Genomic DNA, 16,675 nt, shown 5'->3' on the forward strand with positions numbered 1-16,675 from the left:
AATTGATGCACAAATACAGGTGGAGCAGTCGGGAGAAGTTTCCCCTCTCACTGCTGAACTTGTGCTCACCCCTCTGTTGCTGGCGTTTTCCTGGAGGAACTTTCTGAACTTGTTGAGGAAAATGTAGCGAGAGGCTTCTCCCTGAAAGAGACGCAGAGAAAACTGATCAGATAAGAGAGATGATATCGTCCGAGTACGTCCCCATAGGCCGTACACAGACAGAACTAACACACACAGAGTCCAGGCTGTGTGACCACTGAGCTGGGGCAGAGCTTGTCATAGACTGAGAGACTATTTCCAGAGTTCGTCTGATCTTAAAAGTGAACTAAACAAGTCATGACGGGGTGAAAATGATCAAAGCTGGATAAAAAAGAAACAACATCAGGTGTGGAGTTTCAGTTTAACATGCAATGATCAAGGCAGTGAAAGGTAAATTATAAAAACCATCAATAAATGTAACATGTTTAGTCTTTGACTAAAGAGGCAGGACTGGTCCTTAATGAAAAGAGGCATTTCACCGCACTGCACTTAAATAAACTGTAATGACATTTAAATTGTAATGATTTAAACCAAGAGTTTTTAATCTGAAACCTGTGGATTTATCTGAACTGGGGGTAAGATTGGTTTACCAAAGCAACATGACATGACCCATAATATTTTCCTCACCAATATGTTTTTTTTTATATAATGTCAGAGAATATCCATGTTTTTTCTCCTAAAACAATTCAGAGTTTTAAATTTGAACATTTCCCCCCACTCTTCTTTTCTAACCCACAGTGGCAACTAACACATCATCATACAGTACAGCTGTAGGGCAGAGCGACAACATTATTACAGTAGCACAACAACACACAACATGAGTTGCATACATACCGTTGTTTTGTCTTTGTTATTGAGCAGCAGCCTCAGGATCTGAACCTGCAGCTCCTCCACCACTACAACAAAGCAGAGGAGATTAGAAACACACATTAATTCAGTTACTGCTCAGACAGACATATGAATGGTGTACAGCTTTTGCTATCACAACGTGAAATGAGAGCACTAAATGATTCATACAATTTGCAGAAAATATTGTATAGAAGATGTATGATAATGGTGGTTGTTCTATACCGTTCTAACCCTATGGACAGGAACCCTGTTTTCTATGGTAAAGCTGAATGTGTTTAAAATGACCTGACACAGGTGAATGTCAGAGAGATGTACAGACATCTGACCTTCAATCCTCTTTTTGAGTCTCTGACAGCCTCGTTCATAAGCTCGACGCCTCAGACGTTCATCTGCACTCTCGTCTTTGGGCTCACGCTCATCTTTACCCTGTGTGGAAGAAAGAAGTCAACAAATCCTCGGGTCGCTAAAACTAGTCAAAAACACAAATAATGAGTTTTTGTCCTTCCTTTAGGACGAGGAGTAAAATTATCACCAGACTGAAGGCGATTTAACCTGTTATAGCTGCAAGACACTGAGATACAGTACACGATGATGATATTAAAAGATCATTTTGACAGAACCCAAATGTTCAGGGCTACAGGTTATGATAGGAGAGAGGAGGATCATTTCCCGGCACACAAGTTGGCAATAAAAGAAGATATTAGTATGTATTGTAATTAAAGAAGATATTAAAAGTCATTAGAGTGCTGTCTCTTGTAATACATGTTGAGGATATTGCACCCACACATATGACTGAGGGTGAGCACATTTTTAAAAGACTGTCCAGGGCATAAGTTGGTAACAGGCTGCGTATTTGAAAGGGGAAATGGACAGTGGAAGAGAGTGGCGGGTCATTGACGGTTGGCAAATTGTGTCTGTGCAAAAAGTAAAATTATTTTGCTTTGTTTAAGAGATTTTAGTTTTTTTCTCTTTTCTTAGACTTTTATATTGTAAATATCAATTTAAAACAAAGTTTGGCAAGGTTGTTTGCCTGTTCACTTAAAACCTACAGATAAAAACATCTGTTCTTCAAATTTTACCACTGTCTCATATGTTACCACATCTGTCTGCAGCTACAACAAGTTCTCAGAAAGTTTCCTGTTCCTCAGTACCACGCTGTGAAGACACTGATAAATCCGAGCTCAGGTCACCAAAGGAGTGAGGAGACTAAAAGGGCAAACATGAAACACTCAGTCAGATGGTTTTACCTCTTTGTCAAAGTGAGTGGGCCACCAGGTGGTTGGGATGAGTTCCTCGAGCCCCGCCTCCTTAACTCTCAGAGGAGTCTTGATGTAAAAAAACACGACTGAACGAAGAACATCAAACGTGAACCCGTGTTAAGGAGAAAACTGTCCACAACAATGCATTTGAGTTCACTCACTGGATGTGTAAAACATTTATCAACAGTTGTAACATCTGTGCAGTCAGAGCAACTCATCAAACTGTGGATTAACTGATTGAAAAAATCACAAACTATTTCCACCTTAACTGTGAACTGAAGAGGCAACAGTACTGAGCTACACAAGGATATAAGACATTGTTGAGCAGGTATTTCCTGGACTTTTCATGATGCAGGATGGCCGTGGTCAGACGCAGGTAGTGGATCTGAAACACAGGAACAAAACCACACAGTGGTGTTATAAACCAGACAGAAAGATGTTTAAAGGGATAGTTCAACATTTTGGCAAATTGGCCCATTGCCATAATCGCTATAGTCATAGCAGTAGGTTCGTTACCTTTAATTGTAGGTGTAAGCTATTTTTAGTACAGCGGAGCGCAGCAGCTGGCTGCTCAGAGCTACGCTATGGAGGCTAACGGAATTTCTTGGTTTCCCTCATTAAACTCATCAAATTCAACATCCCAAAACTCCACAGCGCTTTTGTAGACAAGTTGTGACCTGCACAACCACCACGCTATGAGATAATGACGGAACGATACGAAACGGAGCCGTTTTCGAGGTAAATTCATACAAAACCGCTGATGTGCGTTGCGTTCAGGGACAGTTTTTCAGCAAGCAGTCTCCGTATTTACCCTGTATTTACCTCGAAAACGGCTCCGTTTCGTATCGTTCCGTCATTATCTCATAGCGTGGTGGTTGTGCAGGTCACAACTTGTCTACAAAAGCGCTGTGGAGTTTTGGGATGTTGAATTTGATGAGTTTAATGAGGGAAACCAAGAAATTCCGTTAGCCTCCATAGCGTAGCTCTGAGCAGCCAGCTGCTGCGCTCCGCCGTACTGAAAATAGCTTACACCTACAATTAAAGGTAATGAACCTACTGCTATGACTATAGCGATTATGGCAATGGGCCAATTTGCCAAAATGTTGAACTATCCCTTTAAGAGCAGTATCCCCTTTGTTTAAACAAAACACTATGATGATTGGCTTTTGTATACCTGATATTATGTCTAATTAATCATTCTAAATGGCAGTGCATTAAACTGATCTCCATGTAAAACCTTGGGGTCCAAACCCAAAGTGTGGTTTGGACACAGGTCCCAGACCAGGTCAAACCAGAGCTCTGGTCCCACACTGCTCCTCTGGCTCATCTACTGTATGTCCTACCTGGAAACCCAGGTCAGGTATGATGGGAGAGAAGCGATAGGCTCTCAGCAAGGACATCATCAGCTGCTTCAGGCACTCGTTCACTTCATAGTCCTGCAGAGAGAGACAGGCAGAGTCAGACAGACAACAGCTCACCTCCAGTTAATACTTCACATGACATCAGTCGACTGGAGACAGTTAAGTGTAACCTGGTTACAGAAGTGTATGTAAACACGCTGATGTGAAACTGTTCATTAAATCTGACAACTGCTGCTAAATTCTACTATAAATAATAATAATTAATATTATTACTGTTATTAGGTTTCATCGGTACTAATATCAGTGGGAGAAATACAGTTCTATTTCATTTCTGACCACCGTCATTGTTAAATTAATATTGCTGTTGTGTGTGCTTACTGTATGTGTGTGTGTGCGTGTGCGTGTGTCGAGTACCTCCATCAGCAGCCAGAACAGATCCAGAAGCTGCTGTATGAGCGGATGTTCATCAACTGAACCTCCTCCCTCCAAAATCCCCAAGAGGAAGTTCATCAGCACGTCCTCCACCAGGTACACTTTACACTGCAGTGCAGAGGAAGTAAATAAAACATCATCACTCCTCAAAATACAAATGATTACACTGTGGTTGTAGCACATTTCAGTGTCCCTGATCAACATCTGACTCAGGTTGCGATCTCTTGACAGTGTCAGGCTTCATACAACCAACAGATGGCGCAAGAGGAAGGGAGTGCACAGCATAAGAGTAAGTCCTCTCATGTTTGCTGTGAAACATGGCTGAAGGCACGAGTGGAAGTGTGTTGACAAGCTCCCATGAGTTGATTGACATAAAAAAAAAAATCAAATCAGAATCCAAGTTCTTGTTATCAGTTAACAGTTTGTGTCAAACAAATATTATTTAGCTCCTTAAAATAATTTGGCTTTGTTGAGCATCTGTGTCTGCAATAGTGACTGTGGCAGAGTTGGCTAATAAAATAGGACTCTTTTATGTCAATGGGTGTAGTGGCAGAAGCTTGCACAATGACCTGGCCTTAGCAATGTCCATACTGAGTCAGAACAAACTAACTACACTGTAAGAGACAAAATGTGTATTATATTTACTGTATTAGGCTGCAATGTGTCGTTTTGTAACATTTTTGGTTAGTGGTGTGCCACGGGATTTTTTGAATGAACAAAATGTGCCGTGGCTCAAAAAAGGTTGAAAAACACTGCTGTAGAGTATTCTCTCTGGGCCGAAAATTAAAAGAAACTTAAAAAGGAAAAAAGTGCCAAAGATATTCAATTGTTTCACCATGAGTGGAGCAAAGTAGTTGAAGATGTGAGCCAGGGTGACGAGGACTGTGGGCTCTCCGTGAAGTCTCCAGTGTGCACAGTCCCTCTCCACCAGCCTCTCCTCCTGCAGCGTGGACACAAAGACAACAACAAATCTCAAAAACAACAAAAAAAGAGACGGAGAGACAAGAGACTGTTGATTAAAAACAATCCAGGAGAAGTTGGCTGTCTGTTGTTCCCCATAAACCAAAGACCAAACTGAAATGACAGTTTGATTAATGTGAAAGAGTAATTATTTGTCTCAGGGAGCTAATACAGATTAGTAAATCAATTACACACAGACCAAACAAGCAGAAAGGTAAAGTCAGTCAGACAGTCATCAAATAAAAACCACAAACCAGAACATTTATCTGGCGGAAAAGAAAAAAAAGAAAAGAGGAACATTTCCACTCCTGTTCCCACCTGTGCGTCGATGGAGGTGGAGAGGACGTTCTTGATGTAGCCCAGCAGTTTCTGAGCCTTCAACAGGTCTGCAGCGGGGGGGTTCTGCAGGGGCAGGTAGCCGTCCACAGGGTACGTGATCCACACTCAGGTTAAAGACAAATACTGCACTTGGACACGAGTGTGAAGAGACAGCTGTGGTGGGAAATATCCTCTGGTTCTGGTCACATCTGTCAGAGCCTCTCTGTACAGTAGATTGTGTGAATGGGTCACAGTTTTGTAAATGTGCAGTAATTAAATCAATCAGTCCACGTGTTGTATAAGTATATGTATGTATACATCCTCTTATTTCTGTTACTTTTTCTATCATTATTATGACTGTTTTTTTATTTTATTATTAACTTCATTCCATTTCAGTTTTTATCATTAATATTTCTATTATTATTTTTTTCTGACATGTGTCCTCTTGTTCTATGTTTTAAAAGCCAATAAACATATGTTATCAGGCTTAGTTTGAAGAGTGTCAGTGTCCATTTTGGTCAGAAAATAAATTAATTACATTAAAAAACAGGGTCACCAAAAGAAAATCAGTCCACATGTTCTGTGTGTGTTTGGGGATTTTGATCAGTAGGTTCAGTTTGTTTTCGCTTCGCTATTTTCAAACAACTCTCGTACAAACCAGAACATTTCTTTACTTGTGTAGAGCTGGTTATATTACAGGTGGCCCCCACTGCGTTCCTATTCAACAGGTAAGATTTGTGATATTTATTCATACTACATACTAAAGGTATTCCTGAAGAACTGCAAGTTTGTATTTTACGTGACCTTAAGGGCTGCTGAGGATTAATTTAATTGGTTTGTTGAACAGCAATTTGCAAAACCTACTGTTCGAGGAGACTCAGTGCGAGAACCCAGATTTGTTTTGGTTTTTGTTGGTGACATGTTGAGTTGACACGAGGGGGAGATTTTTGTTTTAGTTATATTTGTAGAAAATCATGGCACACAACATTATGTCTAATTTGTAATGGAAATTGAATCTTTGAAACGTTCTGTTGAATTTTTTGTTTGGTTGTTAAATTATAGGTTGCCTTCTGATTATTGTTGCTGAATGACCATTAGGTACAGGACACTTAAATGAAGCATTCAATCAATCAGTATTTCAACAGCTGTAGATCATCCAGCAAAGGTTCAGAGGGACAGGAAGATGCTTTTGTTCTTTATGTTTTATGATTTGGCGCCACCCGCTGCCCTTTCCTTTCATCCTGATCTTTTTTGATTTGGATCATGAGAGTTTATCGTTTGGCTCCTTAATTCATCTGAACAACAAACATCTTTGTTCACCAGATCACGTCAGGCATTTGTTGCCTCCCCTGACATCTGCTTGACTGTAACAATCACTAACACTGAATCTCTTCTCATAACCACACAGTGAAGTTCTTCCCTTCAATGTGCGCTCATCTCTTTTGTCAAATGGATGTATATGCAGACGATAAATATTACACTGGTGAACTGTGAATAAACTGAATAGAAATATGTAATTGAACCAAACATCACCATTTCAACTTTCAATATTATTGGAGTTCATTTTAGTAAGACATTTAGCTCCAAAAGGCCTTCTGTCTCACTGAAAAGAAATACTGCATAATAACTGAGCTAAGTTTTACTCTATTTATTGGTTAATTTCTTTACTTTATTTATTCATCTCATTTTTTAAATCCCATTGTGTCTTTATTTAATACTAAACACTCTTGGGTGTCTTACTGAAGATGTGTTATTTTTGTAAAGCTACAATTCATGCACTACAGTTCTGAAATTTCCAGATTGATCGTCTATGTAAAGCAATTTTCAGTAGATGCAGGCTTATCATTGATGGACAGACTTAATAAAATGAGATATAAAACTCTGATTTAGTTTAGGTAGTTTATTCTTCTTTATGCTGTACTCTTTCCTGTTATCTTGTCTAAACGCCATTTATGCCTGTGTTCAGAATTTAAATATACCTCACTGTTAAAGATGCTGTACAAATAAACTTGTCCTGTGTGGTCCACAAAAGAAAAACCTTACCTTAACCTTAACAGAAAGCCTTAAAGATTAAATTCTGTTTGTCACCTGGAGCCTGAAAAGGATATCTGAGAGGCCTGCTGCCAAAGTTGAAAGCCACTGACTCTTTAAAGGAGAGGCTGATAGCAGGAAAGTAGGCGACACCAGGACCCGTCTTAATGTTGGTGAAGGCTGTGCCAAGAGACTGGCCATTCCTGAGAACATCAAAACACAGCATGACGACACACAGGGAATAACAAGCACAATGTGAAATCTGTTTTAATCTCTCAATACGAGGTCCAATTTTCTGGCCTGACAGCAGCCAAGAAAGTTTTTATTTCAGGATGGAAACACACATATATTTTTTATATTAAATACTGGTCATCCATCTCTCATTGTTTCTTTGGTTGTGTTTGTTTAACTGATTAATTTCCATGAGTTGCAGGAGCAATGGAGGGGCTTTATGTTGGGGTTTTCCTGCTTTTTCTTTCTTCTTTCTTGCGTTTTATCATTTGAGATTTTTAAACTTCCCATTTAACCTGCACATGTGTCAGTCAGTAGCACTAATGTGTTTGTGCTGCTCTGTTTGATACTTTGATACTCTCCTTTACTTTCCTCCTGAGAGTCAAATGTTTAAACTGATCCAACTGTAACATCTGTGCAGTAAACATGAAGCCCCGGGCCAGGCAGCAGCTGATTGGCTTAGTATAAAGACTGGTGGAAACAGCTATATTAGTTTAGCCTATAGCCTGGAAACAGGGAGAAACAGCTATTTTAGCTTAACATTAAGGTCAAAAACAGGGGGACAGAGGGAAACAGCTATAGCTTTGACAAGCTCATCCAGGACCTACTGTTGCACATCTAAGTTTCTGTCAGAAAGCAAAATCTCAAACAATTTTCACTTATTTTTAAAAAGAAATATAAGTGAGCCAACTACTCACAGACAGAAGGTGATGGTTCCCTCATCCAGGTCTATCAGACAGCTGACTATGTCCCCTGCCGCCCACGACTGAGGGGAAATAAACAGCTGTCAGTCTCACTGTTGACGTGTCAAAGTTATAACTCTCCAATGAATGACTTCTTACTTTTCCGTAGTTGGTGGTCGTCACATTCCACTTTCTCACTCTGTTTCCATCGTACGCGTACGAGTCAGGCGTATCCCCCACACCCTCCTGAAAAGTTACACACACAATGTGGAGTTCATATCAAAAACAACTTGCTGATTGGTAATCCTGAGAAATATTAAAGTGTTTATGCTCCAAAACCTGAAGAGCCAGTTGATGATGAGATGTTGTAGTTGCAGTCGTGTGCTCACTCAGTGTATGTCTGTGTGTGTGAGAGTGTGTGTGTGTATGTGTGTACCTCCTGGTTGAAGCGGCAGTTGAGAGTACACCACCCAATCTGCATCAGACCCTGGGAGGAGATCAGCACCTCGTACGCCCACTTTCCTGCAGAGAGAAACAGAAAAGAAGACAGTAAGAAAAAACACTTCTGTTGAGAAACATTAACATCATCAACCTGTGCCGTTTAAATCTCTAATAATGAATTAACAACAACTTATATCAGTGGCATTTGTGTGGTTGCCTGCAGCCTAGTCACTCTGGGCCTGTACAGATCATAACCCTGATATAAAGTTCAGATTGCATAATATGCCACTGTTGTCTTAAAAAAAAAAACTGAGCTCCATTTTCTCAGACATAAAGACCATTATATGAGACCAGGCGCTGAGCTATCTACAGTTCAGCATGAGGCCATCATATGCTGTTATTATTAAAGGACCATTCCAGGCAAATTCAACCTGGAGCTATAGTTTCCTGATATTTTAGGTCTAAAAGAAAGAATATGAACATTTTCTTTGTAATTGCTCCTGTTTTGCAGTAGTTCTGTCTGTCCCTGCATCGCCACAGCAGCGATGAATGGGAGCCGACCGATCTTACGCTGTCTAGCCTGTGTACATCCCTCAAAACCGCATTTTTTTTCCCCACAGACAGCGTCAGATAGCTATTCAAACATACACCAAGGGGTTTCTTTACTTCAAGCAAGAGGACATGTCTGTAAACAAAGCTGTAATACAAAGTCTTGCAACGTCTCACGTGAGAGTCAAGTTGACGGCTAACTGTGTTTACAGGTTTAAAGCTCTCCCGTTTGTTTTATCAACAAAGGAAAAACATCTTCGTAGCAGTAAGAGTAAGTCTGGATATTGGTTACCCTGCCTGGAATCATACTGAGCGTGTCAACTTGACTCTTGTGCAAGACTTTGTATTACAGCTCCGTTTACAATGATGTTGAAGTAAATAAACTCCTCTGTGTATGTTGAGGGATGTACACAGCCTAAACAGTGTAAGATCGGTCCGCTCCCATTCATCGCTGCCGTGGCGATGCAGGGACAGACACAACTACTGCAAAACAGGAGCAATTAAAAAGAAAATCTTCAGATTCCTTCCTTTAGACCTAAAATATTAGGAAACTATAGCTCCAGGTTGAATTTGCCTGGAATTGTCCTTTAATAGCATGAGGCCGTCACATGCTCTCATCTATTACGTTTAAGTGATTACATGAAAACTCATCTGCTCAAATAGAATTAAATCAAATAAATTAAATAAAGGAGGACAGTAAACCCATTCTCCAGGTTTTACCTTTATAGACACATGTGGTGGCTCTGATGGAGCTGAAGTTGCTGTGGCCGATAACCTGAAATCAAAAATCAATTAAAAAGCAGTGGTTACATCAAAAGCGGTCGAGTGTTGCATTACTTTTCTGGATGACGTCATGAAGGTATGACATTGTCTTACCCCTAACAAGTCATCATCTACAAACAGAAGTCCCTCAAAGCCGCTGGTGTGATCCAGGACTACGGGCTGGGGACCAAGACGACCTTCAGTCGCTTGGTCTGCAGACACAGAGAGATCCAAATAAAGAAAGAATAAGAATTAGTACAATTCAAGGGCTTCAGAGTACATCCATGACTCGACGCAGCTTCATGTTTCAGCTTTTGGGTAAATAATCAGCTGCCCAGTGAAGGTAGGACCTGAGGATACGGCTGCATTACAGCTGCATTACGGTTCCTGTGAGCGTCTGTCTTATTCTAGTTTGTAAAGTCGCCAGCTTAGTGAGATGATGCTTGGTGGCTGTACATGAACTTTCTCTGTTGTCCCTCATCCTAAATATCAGTGCTGTCATTCACCACAGATTTATCGTGATTCTGATTCTGTGTACCGTGAGATAATGATTGTTATCTGCCGTTCAGCAGCTTGGTTCAGTGACTCACAACAGAAACAGAAAAGTGTGTAAATGATGACAACAACTGTGTGTTTTAATTCAGCTGATTAAAACACAGTGAGGCGTTGACAGTTTCCCTGGCACAGTCTGCTCTAAGAAATGTATGTCGTCTCAAACTTCACTGTGTTCAATCACTGGAAATATCAGCACACACCATCAAACTGTCATGAATCTGTATTTATGTCAGACAGCACTGTCATCATTAAATACAGATGTCATTGGCTGCCTGTCTCACACTTAACCAGATGTTGCTATGATGCAGTTTTGCAGCGATGCAGAGTCATAAGAGGAAGAGATTCACCTGGAGAATATGTCAGGTTCTTGTTTTCAAAGGAACCGTACTATTGACACGAACTCTAAGCACTATGTGGACTACTGTACATCTGTGGGTGAACGTTTACCTCTGCTCTCCTCAGTGGGTTCTCCCTCTGACAGAAGTTTCTCCAGGTGAGCACCAAGGTCCTGGAAACCAAGAGGCTTCCTGTAAAAGAGGAGGGAGAGGGGTTTTTATCATGTTCTCTTTATTGTTCAGTGTAAAGAATTAACATGAGAAATCATTTGACTTACAGCTACTGCGACAACAGGTCTGTATTTTACAATATCTTGAGTATTGCAGTAATATATTGTTATTTATTTCAGAATTTCCAAATCACGGCCAGAAACGAAACGAGAAACATTTTATGTAATAATATCTGTTCATTGCTTGATAATCCCATTTTGCAATCATAAAAAGTTCAGATGGACAGACCAACACAGGCAGAAAAAGAGCTGTAATATTCTTAAACATAACACTTTAATTCATATTATCAATTTATGTGATAGGAGATCGATACTTGACTATGTCTCGCTGCACAAAATACTGCTGTATCAATTTTCCCCCCACCCCTTGACCAGTTACTGATGTTTTACATTTAAATGGAAATTAACACATACCGTATCTCTTTGGCATGAACCTGAACTTATTAAAGTGCTAAAAGTAAGGTATTAAATTAAAATAAAAAGATAATAAATATCTGAGAATAAAAAGTCTGCAAAGTTCGTTAAAAGTAAATACTGGAAACTGGCAACATAGATATATCTTGGATTGAGAGTACTACAAAATATCACTGGTTATGATTAATGAATTAGATGATACAGTCCGTAGAATTAAGAACATCTGATTGACATTAAAATTACAAAAATAACGTTCATGTAGATTTTATTTGCTCCATACTCTCCTCATGAGAATTCTCCTGAAATTAAAAACCTCTGCACAAAGAAATTCAATTGACTTCACAAAATCTCATTGTCATTAAATCGTAATGTTTCAGACTCTGAGCCAAAATAGAGCTGACCAGGGTCCACTAAAGACGGAGCAGTCTGCCAAAACAGGCCCGATGGCAAGCCCCAACTCCATTGATCTCAGCTTCTCTGCCATTTTTCAGGTTTAATCTGTTTTTCTTTCTTTCTTTTTTTTTTTACAAACGTAGAAATGGTGTCAGACAACACCCCCTGATGCTGCACCTTCACATTAGGCAATAGTGTCTGAACCCCAGATAAATATGGGTCTAGAATAAGTGTCGCTCACCTTATTTTTACTCATGAGCTACAGTGTGTGGCCTGCAAGAGCTTTTCAAACGTCATCACCATGTGAAATTCATCCTGCGGCTAATCTTCACAACAAGCCAAACCAGTCCTCACTGTTAGGGTTAAATGAAGAGGAGTTGTGTAGAGGTGTGTGTATATGTATGTGTGTGTATGTATGTGTGTGTGTGTGTGTGTGTGTGTGTGTGTCTATGTATAGAGCTGCTGAGGGTAACATGAATCTATCTGGCTTAAGGGAAGAGGCCGGTGACTGCAGGCCACTGAAACACTAGTCCAGGTCACGGTAAAACACACACACATACACACACACAGTCTGAATTTTAGCAGCTGTGACCGAGTTTTTATCTGTTGCACAAGAGCTCAACACGTCATAGAAAGACATGTGAAACACAACAGCTCCGGCCAGAAAACAACCAAGCAACAAGTAAAATCAAATATGAAAGAATGTATCTGTCCTCACACCCCAACAGAAATCATGAAAGATATATCAAACTTTTGTCTTCTGCAAGAAAAATAATAATAGCAGCGAGCCAAGTGACAATGCAGACCTTCTTAGATAAGTGCAATCTTCCAACCCTCAGTGAAACTGAAAACAAACAGTCATACTCAGGACTCGATATCTCAGAGATTCAGTTAATAAAATGTGGAAAAACTCCTGGGACAGGTGGTCTGGACCAAGCAATTACATTTACAAAAACTCTAGAAATATAATTTTACAATGTGAATGCGTGTATGCCCAGGCGACAGTGAGCAGCCCTCACTACAGGCTCTACAGGAGTCAATTAACCCCGGGTTTATGGCTAAATATCATTCAGTCTTTCCTTCAAGGTCCTCATTTACTCACACAGAAAACGAAACAAAGCCCTTACAATCATCACACTGGACCAAGCTAATGAAGTTTTAATTACACTGAGTGGTCTTATACTGTACCTTCACAGTGACATTTCTACCAAATGTCACACAAAAAAGTATGTTTGAACCAAAACAGTCTTGGCTCTTTGTGTCATGGATTCCTCACGACACTGCACCACCTCATTTCTGCAGATTCATCAGCTGCACGTTCACGCTGCCAATCTCCTCTGACTCTGATCTGGGGAGAAAGTTTGAGGTGACTTCTGCGTTGGGGTCAGAAGATGATGAACTGAGGCCTTAAGGGTCTCAACAACATTACTCAGGTACACTGTAGCATATACTGTAAACCGCAACTAATTGGTGTTAAGGCCATAATGCCAAGAAAACACTCCCTTCACCACTGCACCAGCTCAGGCTGTTGACACAAGGCAGGTTGGCTCCATGGATTCAAGCTGATGATGCCAAATCCTGAACTGACCATCAGCTGCCTCAGCAAAAATCCAGACTCATGAGACCAGGCTGAGCTTTTCCAGTTTTAAAGGGCCTCATCTGCAGTCCTCCATGAGGAAATAGCAAGATAACAGCCAGAGGGGGAATTAACGTGAACACCAAATTTCATGACAATCCATCTGCTACTCGTCAAAGCAAAGTCACAAGGCATCTTCACTGTCAACGTACTGTGGATAAAATTAACCAATAAGTCATTGCAGCAGGGCCCGTGAATGAGACTCTGCTTCGGCTTGGCTGCAAACTGACTACAGCAGAGAAAGGATGAGCAGCCTGGGCCGTTACCTGAGGGACGCCACCGCAGGTCCTTGTTTGGTCGAAGGGAACACATGATGCAGGTAGTCACTCAGCAGCTTCTCATTGACGATACCTGAGAGAGGGACAAGGACGATGCAATGATCAGTTATAATGCGGTGCGTCCAGAATGACAGTCACCCTGGGTTTATATGTATGTATGTGTGTGTGTGTGTGTGTGTGTGTGTGTGTGTGTGTGTGAGAGAGAGAGGGGTACATGCAGTCCTCCATCAGCAGGTCGTACCTGTAGCTTTGGGTTTGTCTGTGTCTGAAGACAGTCTGTAGTTGCGGCGGGTCAGAGCGGTGCCTCCTCCTTTAGAGCTCATGGTGTCTGCCTGGAGTCAGCTGCACCCACACACTGCTGAGACACAGGACACACACTCAGGGATTCATGTACTCATACTGCAAGAAGCTGACACTACTGCTGTACTTTTACTGCACATACTGCTATTTAGAGATACTTCTACTTCTTGCATTTTTACAGCAGGTGCATTAACAGGGAGTACTTTTACTGCTGATACTTTTGCCTCAGATACATTAAATGACTGCAGATACTTGTGCTGCAGGTTGTATGTGAACCACTCCTCGGTAACACCATGAGTGAACCAGTGAAACCTCAGCTTAGCGTTAGCTTACTCCTACCAGTAACACCCTGTCCTGTGTATATACATACATGAAACCTCTCCTAGTGAACCGGTGCCCTCCCCCTGAACCCGCTGTAGGTTGAGCCGGGCTGAGGTGGACCCCCTCCGCCCGGACAGCCTCTGTCCTCGCCCGGCTGCTCTGCCCTGCTCTCCCCCAGACAGGTCAGCGTTAGCCGCGGCTAACAGCAGCAGCTAGCCGCTAAGGGAGCTCGACGGTGTCACCTACCGCCGCCGTCGGGAGCAACGAGCCGGTCGTCCAGCGGTGGCCCGGCAGTGAGGCTAACGGTCGGGCTGACAGTGAAGATATGTCCCGTTGCTGTCCCGGGGAAACGGCTAATTTCTACCACAACAGTCCTCTCTGTCAACACCTCTCACTCTACGGGCCGGCAGTTGGTCCAAAATACGGCTCTTGGCAAAACGCGAAGCAAAAATGACGCTGAGGTTTGGGTTGGGAGGTCCAGATGATGACACATGCACTATAACATTTTATGATTTGTGAAAGATTTATTTTAATATCATTTTTTTATATACATTTTATTATAGTGAATTTATATGGTGGAAAAATTAAGAAAACTCAGGACCCTCTTTTGTAGTAGCATGAAACGGGGGGGGGGACTCATTCATTAATTCATTTACTCAACCTTTATTTTATCTCGGGAATACATGGCAGAGTTAGAGACTTTATTTACTATGTAGACAAGCAAAACTAAGTTGAAAATGTCCTAGATACAAATAATATAAAATCAAAAAAAGTGCCAAGAAAAAAATAACAAAGGTCTCATTAAAAATAAATAAAAACCTTAACAACACTGAAAGTATTAAGAGAGGGTGTGCACTTTAGATAAAATAGGAATCTGGCAGTAAAATGTAGCTAATGCAATTAAATATTTAAATTGCCCTAAGGATAAAAATTATAACATTTTAATTAGGGATCATGATTTTATAGAAAGTGAACAGCTGCACAATCAATCCCAAAGTAATTGAAATCATAATAGGCCCAAGTGTAATATCCTCATTGCAGGAACTGCCGCTTTGTTCTCGATAATGCTAAAATGTGTCATAACATTGTTATGCATTGTCAGCAGCACCATTAGTGTTGTGTTGCTAGAGGTGAAAATGAAGAGGAAGCTATAAATGTAATTTTAGAGAGGCTGTCACAGGATAGGCAGGTATATGAGCAACATTTTGAAGTTTAACTCCATCCTGTGGTCGTTCTGTGTCACTGCAGACGATGATCTGTTCAGAGGGTGAATTCATGCAGGCTGGACATATCCAATGTATTATTCTAATGGACATTTATTTTACTTCTTTACATAAACACAGTGTCACCACTTCATCAGCTTCTATACCAGCTGATTTCAGAGAAGCTCAAGAACCTCTTGGTACAGTCACATAAGGAAGCTTTTCCTCCACACCCCATTTCCTGTTCACCTGACTTCAGATAATGTCACAGGGATGAGACGTTTCTGTGGCTGCCGTTTCTTGTTCCCCATTTTACTTTTCTCATGCTGCTCTAAGTTATCTTGATCCATGCAGCCAATTACATGACTGTTCTTTTATTAAAGCAAAATTTATCACATTTCTCATGGACACAGAGTAAAACAGCAAACATGAAACAGGGTCAAAATTCACACACTTCTGGTGTAAATTAATGAATGTTCAAAGTTCATATACTGCAGCAGTAAATGAAAGATCAGCAGCTACACTTGACTTTCAAGTAATCATACAATACAGAGTTGATTCATTTGAAAGCAAGTCATGTTGACTTGTCATCAACACATTCAATCTGTGTAATCTACTAGTGTAACAAGATTGGTAATACTGTTTACGCCAAAGTAATTCCCCCACCTGTCTCATGAATTCACATTACTGTCAGACATTTTAAAAACCTATTTATGAGGCAGTAGTTAAAATTATTCATTGAGAAAATTTGTTATAGTGGTTCCAGAATGAATAGGTCAGAGAACAAATAGATTCAAAATAAGAACAAATAGATTCAAAAAGGTTGCAGGCTCTGAGTGCCGATGTTGTCGTTTTCTTTTCTTTTTCCTTAGCAAAGTTCTGTCATGTTTTCCCAAATTTTAAAACTGATTTAGTTCATAGTATGTCGAGGAGGGGAGGAAAGCTGAATCTTAGCAACTAATATTCACACTGTAGAATCAATTCGTTTTATTTCAAACCAATATAAAATGTCTTCCCGCTTGTAATAAATAAAAGTGACCTGATGAAAACCATGTGGAGGTGACCGAAAGGTCAAGAAGTTGGTCAAATATAGAGC

General features: G+C 40.7%; 1 protein-coding gene across 2 annotated transcripts in view; it reads right to left on the reverse strand.

Moving 5' to 3' along the window:
- Positions 1–14,801, reverse strand: part of rnf123 (ring finger protein 123) — a 133,169-nt gene extending 118,368 nt beyond the window's left edge. Inside the window, exons 1-19 of one of the 2 annotated variants that reach the window (XM_085776775.1) lie at positions 14,624–14,801; positions 13,998–14,111; positions 13,745–13,829; positions 10,918–10,997; positions 10,030–10,127; positions 9,874–9,928; positions 8,600–8,685; positions 8,323–8,409; positions 8,179–8,246; positions 7,327–7,452; positions 5,219–5,333; positions 4,776–4,880; positions 3,923–4,048; positions 3,491–3,583; positions 2,459–2,532; positions 2,136–2,253; positions 1,215–1,314; positions 874–935; positions 70–141 (exon numbers count right to left, since the gene is read on the reverse strand). In XM_085776775.1, the coding sequence (XP_085632901.1) occupies positions 70–141; positions 874–935; positions 1,215–1,314; positions 2,136–2,253; positions 2,459–2,532; positions 3,491–3,583; positions 3,923–4,048; positions 4,776–4,880; positions 5,219–5,333; positions 7,327–7,452; positions 8,179–8,246; positions 8,323–8,409; positions 8,600–8,685; positions 9,874–9,928; positions 10,030–10,127; positions 10,918–10,997; positions 13,745–13,829; positions 13,998–14,079 (1,632 nt within the window). In that variant the 5' untranslated portion in view covers positions 14,080–14,111; positions 14,624–14,801. Of the gene's footprint in view, positions 1–69; positions 142–873; positions 936–1,214; positions 1,315–2,135; positions 2,254–2,458; positions 2,533–3,490; positions 3,584–3,922; positions 4,049–4,775; positions 4,881–5,218; positions 5,334–7,326; positions 7,453–8,178; positions 8,247–8,322; positions 8,410–8,599; positions 8,686–9,873; positions 9,929–10,029; positions 10,128–10,917; positions 10,998–13,744; positions 13,830–13,997; positions 14,115–14,623 lie in introns of both variants that reach the window. The other variant, XM_085776776.1, reaches the window with a different exon arrangement.
- Positions 14,802–16,675: the final 1,874 nt, after the last annotated feature.

The sequence above is a fragment of the Trachurus japonicus genome, chromosome 5 (assembly GCF_045865225.1).
Source record: "Trachurus japonicus isolate A0001 chromosome 5, Traja_1.0".
NCBI classification, from domain to species: Eukaryota; Metazoa; Chordata; class Actinopteri; order Carangiformes; family Carangidae; genus Trachurus; species Trachurus japonicus.